The 18,086-nt window shown below is 46.8% G+C and overlaps 1 protein-coding gene across 3 annotated transcripts in view; it reads right to left on the bottom strand.

Moving 5' to 3' along the window:
- Nucleotides 1–18,086, bottom strand: part of Mylk (myosin light chain kinase) — a 231,307-nt gene that overhangs the window by 127,503 nt on the left and 85,718 nt on the right. For all 3 annotated transcript variants that reach the window (XM_021634632.2, XM_021634634.2, XM_021634630.2), the window contains exon 3: nt 688–895. In XM_021634632.2, coding sequence (XP_021490307.1) covers nt 688–895 — 208 coding nt within the window. The remainder of the gene's footprint in view (nt 1–687; nt 896–18,086) is intronic.

Below are 18,086 nucleotides of genomic sequence, written 5' to 3'. Positions count from 1 at the left end.
AAGCGGGGGGGGGGGGAGGGAGAACTGAGCAGTATTAATGAATAGACATATCTTTCTAAGATACATATATTTTTATAGTGAGCACTATTACTTCATGGTGATGCTAATGATGATAAATTCTTTCCACTCATTCCCCAAACATTTGGGACCCACCTGTGCAGAGAGTGTCCCAGATGCTGAAGAAGTAGTAACAGACAAGATGATGACCCTGTGTAATGGGTGGTGAGAGGGTGACAAGCCCTGGAGAAAAACTGTGAGGGAGTTTGTAGGAAGGGCAGTTGAAAGCTGGGGGACTAAAGGGGGCTCTTTAACTTGGGACCTTTTGAAGAACACGAGTGTGAGCTAGGTGAAGGACCAGGGCAAGAGCTCTTGTTTGGGCAAGTGACAGGGTGAAATCCTGAGGTCTTGTCAAATGAGAGCAAGGCTTGGCCACAGTGAGGGGACTGGTCAGGAGAGTGGGAGATGGGTCGGACATCCCTTTGTAAGGTCACCATGAAGGGTCTGTTCTTGGTCTTGGTGTGATGTGGGTCATGGCAAGGCTGGAACATGAGCCCTGGCAATCAAAAGCCCCAAACTGGGTGTGGCATCTCTTCTAAGTCCCCTCCATCTCTGGGAGAGGGCGGAAGGGCAGCAGGAGACCCTGGACCTGGCAGCTCAGCTCCCGCCGCAGTGACCCATGGGACGCACCTTCCACAGTCAGCTCCACGGTCACCTGGCGGGCACCACTGCTGTTGCTAGCCTCACAGGTGTACTTCCCGCTGTCCTCCTCGCCGACAGTGCGGATGACAAGGCTGAAAGTCCCTCGCACTCCACAGTCCAGCAGGAAGCGGCCCCCGTTGGTGATGGTTTGCCCATTTCTGTGCCATGTCACCTGGGGCTCTGGGTAGCCCCGGACCTACAAGAGGAAGAGACTGTAAGGGCTTCTGCTCCACACACACTCACTGTGTGCTGTAGGGTTCAGAGTTCATGCTTTCTGTGCATTACACACTGGGATTCAAGGACACTACTAGAAAGGAAAAGAAAATATCTTAATAATCTGAGCACTGTGACACTCGTAATTGCAGCACTTGCGAGGTGGACACAGGAAATTGGGGCCTCAAGGCGATCCCCAGCTACATAGAAAGTTCAGCCTTGAGCTATGTACGACTCCCTCCCCACCAAAGACAAAAACAAGCAAACACCAAAACCCTCAATATGACATAGCATTGATTACATGATGGGATATTTTATAAGTCATAAAATAAGTCATATTTTAATATTTTGGCAATGAATCATTAAGATAGATTCTCATCTGTTTCTCTCTGTGGCTATTGGGTAGGATAGCCCCCTACAAGTGCCTCCCATGGCCTTTTTTTAGGATAGCTCAGTACCAGATCTCTGCCAGATCTAGCAATAAGTTACAAGTGTCTGTGAGTGCTACCTGTTCAGTACTGCCCCAGGTACATGACTCAGCCAAGCCTCAGAACACCTTATTCAGATAGTACAGCTCGTAAAAGAAAGAGAATTAGGAGATAAACTCCAATCTAAGAATACCCCTTGAGGGGTTAGAAAGATGGCTCAGCAGTTCAAAGCATTTATTGCTCTTGTAGAGGATGTAAACTTGGTTCCCAGCCATGTCAGGAGGTCTCTCTCGTGTCGGGAAGCTCATAACCGCCTGTAACTCCAGCTTGAGGGAATCCAAGGCCTTCTTCTTGACTCCTCAGGCCCTTACACTCAAACATGCATCTACACACACACACATACAGAGAGAGAGAGAGACAGAGAGAGAGAGAATTTTTAAAAATTCTGTTTGAGTTCCAGATAAGAAAATTCTCTAAGAGCCCTTGAACATCTGAAACTCAATGGCCCCCTCAGGCTGGACCTATCTTAAGAAGTGCTTAACCCAGTTCACCCATTTCAATGAGGACCCAGAATTGGGCAACTTCTGCACTGGAAAACAAACAAAGATAGCTTGGAAGCCTCTTCCAAGACAGAAGGGAGTTGCTTTTGTTACAAAATACCACAGGGACAGCTTTTATCCATGCAACCAATCCAAGGCAAGGAAGGGTAGCTTCAGGTGAACACGTGCATACTCTATAGCTCTCCCTCTTCCTTGTAAGGTTGGGTAATGATGGTATATGTGTGAAGGGTACCATCCATTGGAACTCCTGGGCATCCACATATAGCTGCTTCCCTAAGCACTGTTTTAGCAGCAATAACTGTCTTTTTCTTTTTGTGATCCTCTCCAGCCTCATGGCTATCTGTATCTGTATCTGTAACTCTCCTTAGCGCTTCTGGTCCTACCATCTTCAGACCCAAACCTGAGTATCTAGGACATGAATTTCTGTTCCTAGGAAAGGAAGCTTTGACTCCGGTTTAGAAAACCCAAAGCCAACAATCTTTCTGTGATTAATTCATATAATCATCCCTTCAGCAGCAGTTTATACATCTTATATGACCTGCCTTTCCAGCCCTGCTAATATAGAGTCAGGCTTCAATGGAAAAGAAAAAAAAATCAAACCCCAATATTTATCCTATTTGTAATTCCCATAAACAAAGTAAAAGGCTCCTTCCTATAAAAATCTAAATTACACTCATAACAGAGATGGATTACCCCTGAGGAAATGTTTCATTTCTTAAGTTGTCTCCTCCAAAACATGTCACCAATGCCTGAGGCCATCACAACAACCATTTCCCACCTTAGGTTGATGGGGTAAAGGTGACCGCATCCACGTGGCTATATCAACCTTCACCACTGTTATACACTCATAACCATTGCTAGATCTGGCAGAGATCTGGTACCCAGCTATCCTAAAAAGGCCAGTGTGACAGTGTGTGTCTCTCTATAAGAATGATTATGGTACGTTTTATTTTCTTTTTAACTGTCCACTTGTGATATTTCTATAAATGTCACACATTTAGTTTTGGCTAAACAATAGAAAATATAAATGTGCTCCTTTTATTCCTGTATTCTCTAATGGACATATTCACTCTTTGAAATAGAAGGTCTAAACAACTAGCCATCACTTGTGTTTGAGGATGGCCCAGATCATGATCCCATACAAAATCTTGTCACCATATGGCTTTAATTTTATTACAAACACCATGTGAAGAAACATCAGACAGCAAGTATCCCATTGAAACAGACTCCTCATGTTTTCAGAGAACAAGCTAGGAAGCCCTTGTTGGACTGGTCATACGAGAATTCCAAACCATGTTTATCATCTTCTGAACTCTGTTAGGCAGGGCTAGCCCACTCTCCAGAACATGATCCCAGGCTTGCTGTCAGCTTCAGAGCAAAGAGACTCAGCCCTGCAACCACGGGGGATAAATCATTAACAGTACCTGAGGCTTCCAGGCATTCCAGCCGCGTGCACGCTGGCCCCCCGCAGCAGGCCACTGGGGGCATCAATGATTAACTGGGGACACTGAAAGCGTTCCAGAGCTCAGGGACATGATCCCTTGGTCTTTTTCTCATTTCTCCTCATTGTCTACACATATTCCAAAGCTACTTTTGGAATGCTTTGTTAGAATAAATATTCAAAGATTTCTAAATATGCTGAAACTGGCATTACTTAAGAAACTCAAAGTGTACAAACAAGGTCTTCATAGCTTCTGGATCTGGAGCAAAGGCAAGGCCTCTGTGACCTTGCTCAGTGTTGAGGTCTGAATGATCTGCCATGCTAACACGTGTCCTGCCAAGTTCAAGCACTCCCTAACATCAGTAAAAAATGATTCAGTTTAAGGGTGTCCCTTTTGCCACTGCCTGTCCACTATGCTGGGCCCAAGTAGTGAAGATGAGAAGTCTTAGTTCACATTCTTGGGATGCATGAACGGCCTTCAGTGAAGAAGCTACAGTTGGGATTTTTATGGCTAAGATCATCCGGAGGACAGTGGAAGCCCACAGATGTCTAGTTCTCGGAGAACCTCCATACAGAGAATCTCACTTGACTCGAAGCACTAGGAGGGAGAGATCTCAGGTTGGGCTGCCATTGTAGAATGCTATAGCCTCTGAGCATCACAACCATCATCTACACTGGAACATCTGTGACCCTGAGGTCTGGCTTATTTATTGTTGATAGTCCCTCATAGAAAGAAGGAGTAGGGTTTGGACCCTTATCCAAGGATACAGCTGTTCCTTACTGAGCCTCCAAGCAACCTGTATGTAATTCTATGCTAACTGCCCACGGCCTTGTGGTCTTGAGAGTACATAGACTGTCAAAGGTTAACTGAAGGGGACTGCAGCTCTGCAGCTATGGGGAAGTCTTCATCCATGCTGGCCTGATACTTTGTGATGGTGAGACTGATTTGGTCTCACCCACACTCCTGTGAGTAATCCATTACCTATGCTCTGTAAGTAAACCAATAAACTCATTGGTTCTCCAAGTTGGACTTGGTGCAATCATACTTTGGTTTGTTGTTGGCATCCTGTTTTATGCCTATTTGGTGCCCTGGTTTATGTCTTCCCAGGGGAAGAGTTTCCTCATCAGCTACCCCATGATGGGGGACCTTGATGGCAGCCATGATCCCAAGTGTAATACTCGAGAGAGAGAGTAGGGGAGCGGGATTTCCCAGCGGCACCCACATGGCAGATGAAGTGGCACATTTAGGACCACAGTTCTGGTCTCCAGTTTCAGAGGTTGCCTTCAGACGTCACTGTAAATTCCTCATTTAAGTAAAACAAGTTTCATATAACCCAAGATGTTGATGAGCGTCTGTTTCTAACAGACCCTCCATCTCTTAAAACAATGTCTGATTCTCCGTTTGTTTGTTTTGTTAATCTCCAAAGGGTCCACAAAAGATCGGTCATGCAAGAAGGGAGTCATGGGTTATCTCCTTGAAGTCAGGGCAGGACAGGATGGGAGCCATGTGAACTTGTGGCAGGAAAGTTAGGGTGGAAAGAGCAGAGTGTGGCAGCCAGGCCTCAGTGGCCAGGTCTGGCCAGGCTTCCTCTTTTCTCTGGGCTGTAAATCCTTCCTATTACAGAAGAGAAAATATTCTTTAGGTATTGGGAGTTTGGTCTCTAAGGTCTGGTTTTAAGTGATGACATGCTTAGTTCTTTTTCTCTCACCTCCACTTTTTTGGGGGATCCAACCCATAGCCTTGCTGCCCTCTGATTCCTCATATGGGAAAAACAAGTGACCACAGGAGGAATGTTCATGAATGCAATGAAGCAGCCCTCACTTTTCACCATAATGAGTTTTTGGAACTGGCCCCAAAGAGGGTCACTTGGAGGAGAATCATATTTTTGCCACAGTTACCACATTTAATTGGAGGCTGTGTTCTTGAACAGAAGCCCGGTATCAAATAAATCAGGGGCATAACGAACAACTGTCATGAAAATAAAGATATCGCAGTCATAATCCCTATAATAACTGTAAATAGTAAGACTGTGCTCCCGCTCCTTAAAATGTCCTCAAAAACCGTTATGGCCTCAAAAGGCCTTTAAAGAAAATGGGGCTCCTGAGAGTGTGGCTGGTTGAGGAGAAAACAGCAGTTGGGGACAATGCCACCCCAACTTGTGTCACTGCTCAGACCTAGTATAACCTTGGAATTCACTCAGTGACCAAAGAGGACCATTCTCCAGGACATCAGACTTTTGGGTTTCTTCTAACATGTTGAGAGCTCTCAACACATTCCTCATCGCCTAGGGCAGAACCTCCCAGCCTGAACCTAGAACAGTGGCAATATTGTTCCCTGCAGAGACCCTCCCAGACTCTGAGCCACACATCTGCCTTCCCCGGACTTAATGCAAAGCAAAAAAAGGGGATGACTTTGCAGAGATGATGAGCCTCTGTGGGTCTTCTGATCCTGGCGGGGCCTGGCCCCGTGCATACTCTGCAGGCCTATACAGCTGCAGGGCACAGCTGCAGCAGTCTGACTGTCGGCCAGGGGTAGGCAAAACGAAAGAACTGAGGTTTTGCCCACATCTGGGATGGAGGGAGACCAATAGGAGAGGAGCCAGGATTGAGTGCTGGCCAAAGAGAAACAGACTGCCTGGCGGGATGCTGTGGACCAAGAACATGCACATACAAAGAAAAAACAAACAAAAACAGTGAGCCAGGCTCACTAGGGTTATCAGTAGGCAGTGACTGATGGATGTTACAGAAGGCTGGGGCCAGAGGATGAGCCACACAGAGGGCCTTTTCCATGGGAATTCTCCCCAGGCTGACAGAACTTGCTTCCCAATGTGGCTGCTGCCTGTGGCTCTGAGCTCTGAACTCTGAACTCCTCATTCTCTTACAGGGCAGCCCTGTCTCCAGCAGCACTCTTTAATTTTTTTTTTTTTAAAGCAAGCTCTCACTTAATTGCCAAGATGGTCCTTGAACTCATTCTGCAGCCTAAGTAGGCCTTGAATTTGTGCTCTTCCTGCCCCAGCTTCCCAAGTAAATAGGATTACATGCCTCTGCCACCAGGTCCAAGCACCTATGTTTATAATACATGAAGTATCTTGCAGCCAAAGGCTAGAACAGAGCTGGTGATAACTGTAGAACAGGAAGTAAAGTTGGGTAGGATGATCCATGCCTGTAATCCCAGCACTGAGGAGACTGAGGCAGAAGGATCACAGGTCTGCAGCCAACCTGGGCTACATGATAAGATCCTGACTTTTAAAAAAGTATAGGAGACAAAGGCAATGGTGCTACAGAATTGGTGGGAGACTGTTCTTGGTGGAAGTCTCCTGTTCCACCTCAGAGAATAAGCTCCCAGGTAACAAAGACCACCTCCCTACAAAATGGACCACAGATGCTGTGAGTCTAACCTTGTGGCTATATTAGGAGGGTGAGGAGTGAAGGGTGAAGAGTAAGCCATGGCCAAGGCATGACCAAGCCTCAGGGCCCAAGTCTGTGTCAGCAGCTGGCACCCACCCCATGGCAGGCAGGCGCCTAATTAAGGCTTAGGATAATCCCCTTGCAGTCCAAAGCCCCAGATAAACTGGTAGAACACAAGAGGAAGAGATCATGGCTGCTGACAACAGCAATTAGGAAGCCTTCCACTGTGGCTTCGCCCATCCCCACCCCAACTGGGGAAACCAGAGGATGGAAGTGCTGCCGTGAACACCACCAGAAGAAGGCAACACCCCTTTATTTTGCCAAGCAGATCTCCAGGGACACATGCTTCAAGTCGATGTATCTGCCACTTCCATTTTCTAGGGTTTTTTTTTGTTGTTGTTGTTGTTTTGATTTGATTTGTTTTGTTTGTCTTGTGAGCCAGGACACAGGCTTCCCTACCACTCTGAACTTGTAAGTGTAAGGACTCCTTTCTCTGTGTAGCCCTGGCTGTCCTGGCACTCACTCTGTAGACCAGGCTGGTCTCGAACTCACAGAGATCGGCCTGCCTCTGCCTCCCAAGTTCTGGGATTAAAGGTGTGCACCACACCTGCTCCTTTCTCTTTCTGACAGCTCAAGGCAACATTTAGGTTGGTGGCCTTGGGTCACACTGCAGTCTCTTTAGACTCTTAAGAGAAAAAAAAAAATCCATTCCTTTTTGTCACCAAGCCTAACTTCCTAATTCTCACTAATGATACATCTAAATCCTTGAAAATGCCCAACAAATATACAGGCTGTGAACTATACAGGGGAAATCCCACACTGATAATCCTTAATTCCCTCTAAGGCATGCTTTTCATATAACAAATATTCTGACTAAACTTCAGCCCCTTTGAGGATGGCTGCTGGAGAACTCTCCCATGTGAACTGTGGTTCTGGCCTTACTTCCTGTTGCCAGGGGGTTGTAACGGTTCTGTCTTCAGCTGACAAGGCGGGCCCAGGACGTCAGTGTCCTGTGGTGGTCCTCCAGCTTCTGCTTCCAATTTGAGAGAGGCTCTCAGTCACAGAAAATGCCAGTAGAAGCATGTGGCACTGTAGACATTGAATAAACCAGTGCTTTGCTGTGGTTTGGCTGTGATTTCTCAGGCTCCCTTGCCCACCTTTTCCAGGGTCAGCAGCATGGCCCTTCCTGAGGGAATTTTCTCTCCCTACTGCATGGGAGTCTGAGGAGAAGCCAACTCTGTGAGCTGTCTCTGGCCAAAATGCCTGGTTTCAGACATTGGGCATACATACAATCAAAGCCAGCCAGTTTTTGCTCTTCCCCGCCCTTCCACTTCTGAATCTTAGGCGACCAAAACCAGCAAGACTTAGCCCTGAAACTGTCTGAAGCCACTCTCTCCCACTACCTCTCTTACCTCTCATTTTCCTGGGGGAACCAAGTGAAAATATGAAGAGAAACAATGAAGACACAGCTGGGCAGAGCTGAGGTGGCTTTGGATCTACTCAGTTATATGAAGTGACGCAACTCCTGTGCCCAGCCACTCTGTGTCCGGTTTCTATCACCTCAAACAAGTATCCCTACTAATTCAGGAAGACACACAGGCTCCAGAGTCAGGCCTACTAGACTTGAGATGTGATCCAACGCCTGCTGTGTAGATTCTGGCTGCATTGGTGACCAGCTGCCTGGCCGTGGGCAAGCAGCTGAGCTTACCCAGCCCTCAGCCTCATCTATAAGATGTTGGAATCCACTTCCATGGAAAAGTAGATGAGCAAATGAGATGGCACATGTACAGCATCTCATTAACAGGTTCCAAAATTTTACATCCATCCTCTCTTCAATGTCAGTAATTCTTTATATGTTATCCTAGAATTCGTACCTGACTCTGGAGTTTTAATAGTATGAAACTACTTTTGCTATAAGAAACACAAACACTTGTGAATAATGAACTTAGTGAACCCCATTACAAAACTAACATTTTTTATTTATTTATTTATTTTTTAAGACAGGGTGACTGTAGATGCTCAGATACCCCGGTTGATCTCAATAGCCCTGGCCTTGATACACAGGCCAGACTGCCCTAGAACTCACAAAGATCCACCTGCCTCTGCCTCCCTCTGTGATTAAAGGCATGCACCACTGTACCTCATATTTTTATAAACAACCTAGAGAATTCACCTTTCTTTTTAAAAAAATCTCATGTGTGCTTACATACACCATGGTACATGAGTGGTGGTCACTCAGTTCTTTTCTCCTACCGTGTATGTCCTGGGGCTTGAACTCAGATTCTCAGGTTTTCCAGTAAGCAGTTTACCTGCTGAGCCAACTTATTGGTCTAGAAAGTTCGTCTCTAATTTTCTTTTTACATTTATTTATTGGGAGGGTATGCCTCAGCACATGGGTTTGCACTCTGAATTAGGTAAAAACAAACAAACAAACAAAAACCTAACACCTTTACTAAAAACACCTTCTGTTCTGGATGAACTGGTTTATTGTTTTTATCTAAACAATGAAACCAAACTTGAAAAGTGATCATTATTTTTATGTAGCATGGCAAAGCACATTTGAAAACAAGTATCCAACCTGTCATTTTACTATACCACCATTCCCTTTCTGGAATACCACGTGCAGTTTTGAGACAGGGAGTATCTCTTGAATTTCTGCCTCACTGACTAATGCAGCCCTGGAATTTGAAAGGCCACGGGCGAGGGTTCTGAAGAAAGTACATGGGTAACAAATCTGAGTTTCTAACCAGCCGTGGCGGGTCCAGAGAAAGGGACATACTTCACTGGCAGAACGGATGGGTGGAGCAGACAGCTGCTCTCCAAACCACATAGAGGACTTCATCCTTCAACCAGTAGATCTGGGGGCGATGGCTCAGTGGTTAAGAGCACTTACTGCTCTTGTAGAGGACCCAAGTTCATTCCCAGAGAAGACATAGCAGCTCACAATTGTCTGAACTCCAGCTCCAGGGATCTGACACCCTCTTCTAAACTCTTAGGGCATCAGGCACGCATGTGGTGCACAGACATACATGTAGGCAAAACATCCATATACATAAAACAAAATGAATCTAAAAAAATTAAATCAAAATTATGATATGAGCCAGTAATTCCAGTTTGGGATATATACTCAAGAGAATTGGAAATAGGGACTTCAACACATTCATTTACCCATATTCATAGCAACATTCAAAACAGAGAGAGCAACCCAAGTATCTATTAATAGATAACTGGAGAAGCAAAAGTTTTACAATACTGTGCATCCATAAAAAGAGAATTCTGACATATGCTGCAACATGGGTGGGCCAGTGGCATTACATTAAATGAAAAAATATAGTCTCTAGAAAGCGTAAGAACTCATTACCTCACTTATTTGATAAACCAGAAGAAGTCAAAACCACAGAAACAGAAAGTAGAACAGTGTTGCTTGGTGTTGGGAGAAAGGGGAACTGGGAAATTGTTTATATTTCTGGCTGTGTGTCTAGCCTTTAATGGCTGAGCCCATGAGCATCAAGTTGGGGAGAAGGGATAGAGGGAGAGAATTACAGGAAGAGACAGCTGAAATTGGAGGACACTTGGGGGTGGTGTGGAAACCTTCCTGGAATCTCTGAGGGTGATTAAGTAAGGTCTCCTAGCAGTGGAGGATATGGAGTCTGCCCTGACCATTTTGTAGCTAGGCAAAGCTCCTAGTGGGATTGGGTTGCATTAGCTTGAGTTGTTGGATGAAGGGGTCCATGGAGATCTCTAAATGAGCCAGGCTGAATCAAGGACAGAGGGTCTCCCTCTTAAAACTGAGAGTGGGTCCCCATTGCTGAGGACAATATCTATAACTCGTTGAATGCAGAGAGGGCGAGCTGCTGTCTGCATGGAACCTTCACCCCTACGTTCTAGTCTCTTTGGTGTGGGAAGTTACTCTGTAGGCTATGAAAAAAAGAAACCTGGACACCAACCCAGCTACAAAACCCTGTCCCTACAATCTGTCCTGCCTTCAAGAAGTGCTAGGGACTCATACTCCAACCAAGGACTATTCATGGAGATAACCTAGAACCCCTTCACAGATGTAGCCCATGGCAGTTCAGTGTCCAAGTGGGTTACCTAGTAATGGGAAGAGGGACTGCCTCTGACATAATCTGATTGGCCTGCTCTTTGATCACCTCCCCCTGAGGGGGGAGTAGCCTTACCAGGCCACAGAAGAGGACAATACAGCCACTTTTTTTTTTTTTTTTTTTTCCAGGGAACAACAGAGTTTATTTGGCTTGTGTACACTTACAGGTCGCAATCCAACCTTGAAGGAATTAAGGACTGGGACTTAAATAGGAACTTTAAGCAAACCGCACAGAGGAGTGTTGCTTATTGGCTTGCTTTCTGGCTTGCTCATCTATCCTTCTTAAACAGTCAAGGCCCAGCTGCCTAGGGATGGTGTCACTTATAACAGTGCTGGGATATCCGCATCAATCAATCATCAATCAAGACAATCTCTGACAAGATATGGCCAGGCCAATCTGATCAAGGCAATTTAATTAGCTTCCCTTTTCCCAGGTGACGCTAGGTTGTGTCGTTTACAAAAACTAATCAGAACATAGGAAACTCTCAGGAAAGAGAGAGAGAACAAAGTAAGAACAGGGACCCAAACTCTATGGCACAATCAGAGAATAAGTGAGGTGGCGATGTCAAGAGGTGATGTGGAGAAGGCTAGGAGCTGGAAGATGTGGTCCCCAACTTTCATGAGGACGAAGCTGGGACTCCAAAATGTATGTCCGTCTCAAGCTGACAGACATACATTCTCCTTGGTTGCCCTGTAGGATAAGATCTCCTGGGAGCTCAGACCAGACTGGGCTGTCAGAGATCCCGGGAGGATGGAAGGGAATCTGGTGATGGAAACTGCCCTCAGTGTTCATCAAATGCACACACTCACAGTTTACAAACATAGGAAATGTAGTGTTGGGAGAGTAACATACTGCTGTGGTGTCTCAGGCAAGCTCTGGACCTCCACTTGTGGAGCGCAGACTCACACATGCTGATCTTGTGACCCCAGCATGTCTTCTTCCTCTGGATTTTTCCTGTGATGGTTAATGAGCTAGGGTACTGCATTGCTAGGCCTGCTAGAACAGAGTGTCAAAACTGGAACAGCTTAGACAATAGTTGTTTATCCACAGAGTCCCAGAGGCAGCAGGGTCATGTAAAGCCAAGAGTGGCCAGGGCTGTCCTTCTGGGGGCTTCCCTCTTCGTGAAGACACTATCTTTTTCCCTGGGTTCTCATTCAGTGGTCCCTTGGTGTGTGTATGTGTCCTGATCTCTTCTTTGTCCTTAATGATACAAATCATTTCTGTATTAGGCTATCCTCCCCACATGATTTCCTTTTACTTAGTTATCGCCTTAAAGCGTATGACTACAAGTTATACGATCCTTCAGTACACATGGAAATTGGTTTCAATACTCCCCACTTGATTTCAAAATCCTCAGATGCATGTGTCCCTTTAATGGATGGCTTGGTGAGAGGCATGACATCTACACACCCTCCTCCAAACGTTAAATCAGCTCTGCATTACTTGTAACACCTGATATGCTATAAGTACTATGCAAATGACTATTACACTGTATTTTTGATGAGAACTGATAGACTAAGATCAGAAAGGAGAGGAGAACCTCCCCTATCAGTGGACTTGGGGAGGGGCATGCATGCAGAAAGGGGATGGAGGGTGGGATTGGGAGGGGAGGAGGGAGGGACTTATAGGGGGATAAAAAGTGAATAAAGTGTAATTAATAAAAAAATTTAAAAAAAAGAAGTGCTAGGGCAATGGCGATGCCGAACTTGTGGGAGTGGCCAACCAATGTCTGATTTAACTTGAGGCTCATGCCATGAGAGGGAGCCGATGTCCTACACTGCCTGGATGGACAGAGACCCAGAGACTTGATAGCTCAGAGACCTAAGACAGAACCAAACACAACAGGACAGAAAGAAAATAAAATTCCTAATGATATGCTGCTATCCCCACGCATGGGTGACTTGTCCAGTCATCATCAGAGAGGCTTCCTCCAGCTGAAGATGGGAGTGAGTGCAGAGACCTACAGCCAGACATTATGTGGAGATGGAGTTAAAATGTGAGAGCCTAGATGGGAACTCAGGGAACCCTGTAGAAGTGGGGCAGGAAGGATTTGTAGGAAACAGAGGGGATGGGGGACACCAGGAGGACATGGCACAGTGAATCAACTAAGCAGGGCTCCCATGGGCTCAGAGACCGAAGAGGCAAGCACGGGGCCTGCATTGATCTGCACTAGGTCCTCTGTGTGTATGTCCTGGCTGTTAGCCTTGTGTTTCTGTGGGACTTCTAAGAGAGGGAGCAGGTGCAGCTCTGACTCTTTTGCCAGGTCTTGAGACTCTTTTCCTCCTATTGTGTTATCTTGTCCAGCGTCAACATTGAGGGCTTCTGCCTTGTCTTAGTGTACCCTGTTTTGTTGTGTTTGGTTGTTATCTCCTAGGGCCTGCTCTTTTCTGAAGGGAAATGGGGGAGGGGGAATGGATCTAGGGGAGAGGAGTGGTGGCAGACTTCTAGGAGGGGAAACTGGTCAGGATGTATTGTATGAGAAAAGAATCTATTTCTAATTTAAAAAGAAAGAAAAGAAGTTGTTTAATGGGTCCACAGTTTCAGTTTTATAAGTAAAAATCTGTTCCGGAGATGTGTGGTGATGATGGTCACATAACAGCGTGACTGTGATAGGGTGAAAATGCCAGCAAGGGGTCAGGTACTTTTGGCAGGCTCTCGCCCTCCTGAATTGAGACAAAAGCCTGGCAGCTTAGGACATAACAAAACAAAACATGCCAAAAGTGGGCCCCTGGGAAAATATGCCTCGAAACAGATCTGGTGTAAGAGGTTTATTGGGTAAGGGGAGAGAGAAAGTCTTCAAGAGGAGACATGAAGGAGCGATAGAGGCAGACAGGCAGACAGGCAGACAGGCAGACAGGCAGACGGACAGGGGCACAGAGAGAAGGAACAGGAGAGAGACAGATAGGCAAAGAGAGGGCAGAGGAATACAGGCATGGGAGAAGGCACACACACACACACACACACACACACACACACACACACACGAGGGCAGAGAGAGAAATCTAGGGTGGCTAGTGGCCCCTTTATCTTGAGCACATACCTGGAACACCAGGTGGAGGCCGGTGATGACATAAGCAGCTGCTAGGCCCCTTCGAGCAGGCCAGTGGGATTGCCTGTTTGCTAACAGACTATATTTAGGTGACTGCACTGTACACTCACATGACTAAAACCGTAAGTTCTATGCTATATGTACCAACCAACAGCAAAACAGGCCAGGCCGGGTGTGATGGTGAGAGAGCAGCAGTGAGACAGACTCTCTGGTAGGCAAACAGACAGGGAGAGGGGCCATGGCTAGGTAATAAAGGTGGCAAATTTCCAAGATGGCCAGCTTTCTTCCTCACCTCCTGACTCGAGACAAAAGTCTGGCTGCTTAAAACAAAACAAACCAACCTTTTGGGCTTTTGTCTCCCACCAGCAGGGTACTGATAATGGACTGGCTCAACAAGTTCAAGGCCTGCTCAGGATTTGTCACCCATTCTGGGCCCATCAGCCATCCTCGCTTTCTTCAAACTGACCGACCCTAAATTCGGGAGGAAAACCCTTCAGAGGCTTTAAAGCCCCCAGGCCTGAGGAAGAGATGGCATTTTCCTGAGTGCCCCTCGGCTCGGCAGAGGATCTTTTTCTCTATGTGCTCCGTGTGTGTTCCCCCAGGAAACATCTGATCCTGTCTGCTGTGCTTGAGCTTTCTCTGCACCACCTGTTGCACTTCAGCTTTTTCCTGCTTTAATTCTCTAACTGGCAGAATAAATGAACCGGATTGAGACCCCTTGGCTGTATCATTTCAAGACCGAGCTGTATCATTTTTGCCAAATGTTACGATGCATCTAGTATAGAAATTAGACCCAAATTGTTTTTCTACTTTAAAACTTCCCAGTGACTTCTCACTGTGTTCAGGAGACACAACCCTGCCCTTTTCTGCCTCCCCCACCCCACCCCGTGTCTCCCTGCTACCTAAGCCTTCTTCTGGAAGGCCACCCTTGTACACCTGGAACCGTTAGTGTTGTTCCAGAAGTCTGCAGAGCATGCTATGGGAGCTCCTGAGGGTGGAGACAGGGGCAGGGGGTTCAGTGAAGTGTAGCTGTGAGCTAAATAGGAATCCTCAGGCTGCCCTTTAATACAGTGTCTGCTCACGGGGAGCAGGAACCACAGGACCAGGTGTGGAGGCTGAAGCTTTGGAAGAAGCTGCATCCAAGTTTGTAGAAGGTGACAATTGGCTCCTGACTGCTCTGCCCACTTCATGTACGATGCTCAGGAGCCCTCCCCTGGGAAGATGATTGGTGAGCCCAGAGGGATTCAGGGGAGTACAAGCCCAGCCTCAGATTACTTTTGCAATCTGCTCTCTGCAAGCAGCTTCAGTTGAACCTACTCCTCAGCTACTTCTGCCTCACTTATTGCTCTTGCCAACATAGTTCCATAGGCACAGCCCTGCTTCCCCCCGTCCCTCCAAGCTATTGTTGAGGAATTTTAGGGCGAGGCCCTGGGGACCTAGGAAAGAGAAGAGACAAATACCAGCAACCCTCCAATGAGGCCCTATTGTGAACAAGCAAGCGACTGGGGTGGTTCTCTCAGTTTGCTGGTGGCACACTGGGGACACCAAACGGGTGAGTCCTAAGTTCCAAGTGCTCATTTAAAGCAGATTTGGGCTTCTCAGTCCAAACCATTGAAATCTGTTCTGAAGAAGCATCTGGAAAAACGGAGGGAAAAAGCTGCCCAGTTATTTAGAGAAAAACAGAGCTCAAACTTTCCTTTCTGCCCTCCTGCCAATGTCCCTTTCAACTATGTGATCCTCAGGGAGGACTGTTGGGGGCCAGCGCCCAGGGAGCTGGCACTGAGCATCATCATCCCTAAGAAGTAGGTCCTACCATCAGCAGTCTCAGACACTGTCTAATAGGCAGAGTACCTTTCCCTCCCCAGAATTTGGGCACAGTAACTGGGGAACCTGACTTTGTCTTGACCAACCTCTAGCTGGCTGAGAGACTCTTTAAGCCTGGCCATTTCCCATGTTGCTACAAGAGCAGTGTGAGGGCATTCTATGGCAAGAGCTCTGTAGCTCATTCCTAGAGGGTCTCTGCTCAGGGGACAGGCTCTGAGGTGGCTTGCAAAAGGCTGGGTTTCTGTCTTCTCATTCTGTTCTTAGGGACCTGTAAGCCACCATTAGATGGAAGCCACACTGCCTACCCTGGAGTGTGGATCCTGCAGACATGGGTAGCTTCAATATAGGTGAAGGCTTGGGCCACCCTTGTCAGAGAGTTGTAGGTATAGGAGTCCTGGAGTCCTAACAGGCTCTTGAAAGCAAATATATGGCTGTAGGTGGTGGGGGCAGGGCAATGGAACAAAAACATGCTTATCTGGGTAGGGCTCTGGGTTTTACCACATGTATAAGCCAAATACATATGATAGCTGCCTCCAGTCTGAGGAGCTGAGAAGAGGAACAAGGGTGGAAGGTCAGGCCCATTGAGGAGCGAGTGAAAACTAGAAGGGAAAAGCAATATATAAGGAAGAAGAATCCCTCAGGGGTACCTGGTGAAGGGATACTGGTGACTCCTGAGAAGGTGGCTCAGTTTCTGTTGCTAAAAATACTGCTTCATGGCTGGGAGTTTAACATGCATGAAATCCTAGGTTTGGTCCTCAGCACTGCATAAACCAGTAGCTGTGCTTCATGCCTATGATCTCAGCATACAGAGGTGGGTGCAGGAGGATCAGGAGTTCAAAGCCATCCTTGGCAACAGAGCGATTTTGAAGGCAGCCTGGATGATGTACAAACTTATTGCTATACCCCAGAAAGCCAGTTTACCTAAAGCACTTTAAACCCCCACCATCTTGCCCTTTGGCTTCTCAAAGAGAAGCTCTAGACCCTTAAAAGGCTAATGCAATCCCTGCATCCCAGCAACAGCTTCTTTCCCAGTAGTCACAGCACTTAGGGCAGGGCCCACTGCAACATCATCAAAGGAGGGATTCGTGATGCAGAAGCTAAGGGGAGTCAAGCTGCCCTGTGGCTTAGAAGGACAGGCACCCCTGGGGCCCTAGAGCCTCTTTCCCACAGTGGCACAGCCTATTCCAGAGCCATTTCCATCATAGGAGCTCAGCTCTGGTTCCAGGCCAGAGTCCCATTTCCAAGGCTGGTGCTCACTCCTTCCTTTTCTGGATGCAGAGAGAAACCCAACACTGCCATTGCCCTCGGTTTCTTTGGACCTGAATTTGCTGCTTCTGCAGGGTCTGCCTCAATTAATATGCAAGCCATGCATGAAGGTGATGGTGAAGACAAAAATCTTGGTTTTGATTCTTCCATTGGGTTTTCTGAAGATAGCACTCGGTGAACGAGGACTACCCTAACCCAAATAACACCTAATCTCCCTCCTTTGCCAAGACCCCTAGCACCCACAAAAGGGAATACTCATACTCCTACTTATGTTGGTATCTATATGTCATACATCATATTTTTCCTCTTAATACCATCCTTCTGAAACATGTTTACCTTACACTGTTAGTATACAGGAAGAATACTCTAGATCCAAGCATAAATAGTGGAACCAAGGGAACAATTTAGAGATGCCCATATTAGTTACTTTTCTATCGCTGTGATCAAACACTATGACAAAAGCAACTCATGGAGTAAAGAGCTTGTTTTGGCTTATGGTTCCAGAGGAGTGGAGTCCACAATGGCAGAGATAGCATGGCAACAGAGAAGAAAGCTGAGAAAGCACATCTTCAACAGCAAACACGAAGCAGAGAGCGAGCTGGGTGTAGAGTGTGGCTCCAAACTCTCAAAGTCTAGTTCCCAGTGATGTACTTCCTCCAGCAAGGCTGAATGTCCCCCAAATCTCTCCAAACAAGGCCACCAACCTGGGACCAAGTGTTCAAATGCCTGAGTCTATGGACAATGTCTCATTCAAACTACCACAGTACCCCTCTCTGCCTGCCATTTTACCCATTGCTCTCTTGCTCTCTCCCTCCCTCTCTCTCTTTCTCTCTCTTCCTTCCTTTCTCTCTCTCTTTCTCTCTGTCTTCTTTCCTCCCCCTTCCTCCCTCCCTCAATAGGTTTCTTTGTGTAGCCCTGGCTGTCCTGGAACTAGCTCTACAGACCAGCCTGGCCCTGAACTTGCAGGGATGTGTCTGCCCCTGCCTCCCAAGTGCTGGGATTAAAGGTGTGTCCACCACTGCCCAGCAGCGATTGCTCACTTGAGATGGCCTGATGTTCTCCTTTCTCCCTAGTCTTCAGCATGCTCACCATTCT

The sequence above is a fragment of the Meriones unguiculatus genome, chromosome 17 (genome assembly GCF_030254825.1).
Source record: "Meriones unguiculatus strain TT.TT164.6M chromosome 17, Bangor_MerUng_6.1, whole genome shotgun sequence".
NCBI lineage: Eukaryota > Metazoa > Chordata > Mammalia > Rodentia > Muridae > Meriones > Meriones unguiculatus.
Note: the sequence above shows the minus strand (reverse complement) of the source record. Positions and strands in the feature narration are given on the sequence as shown.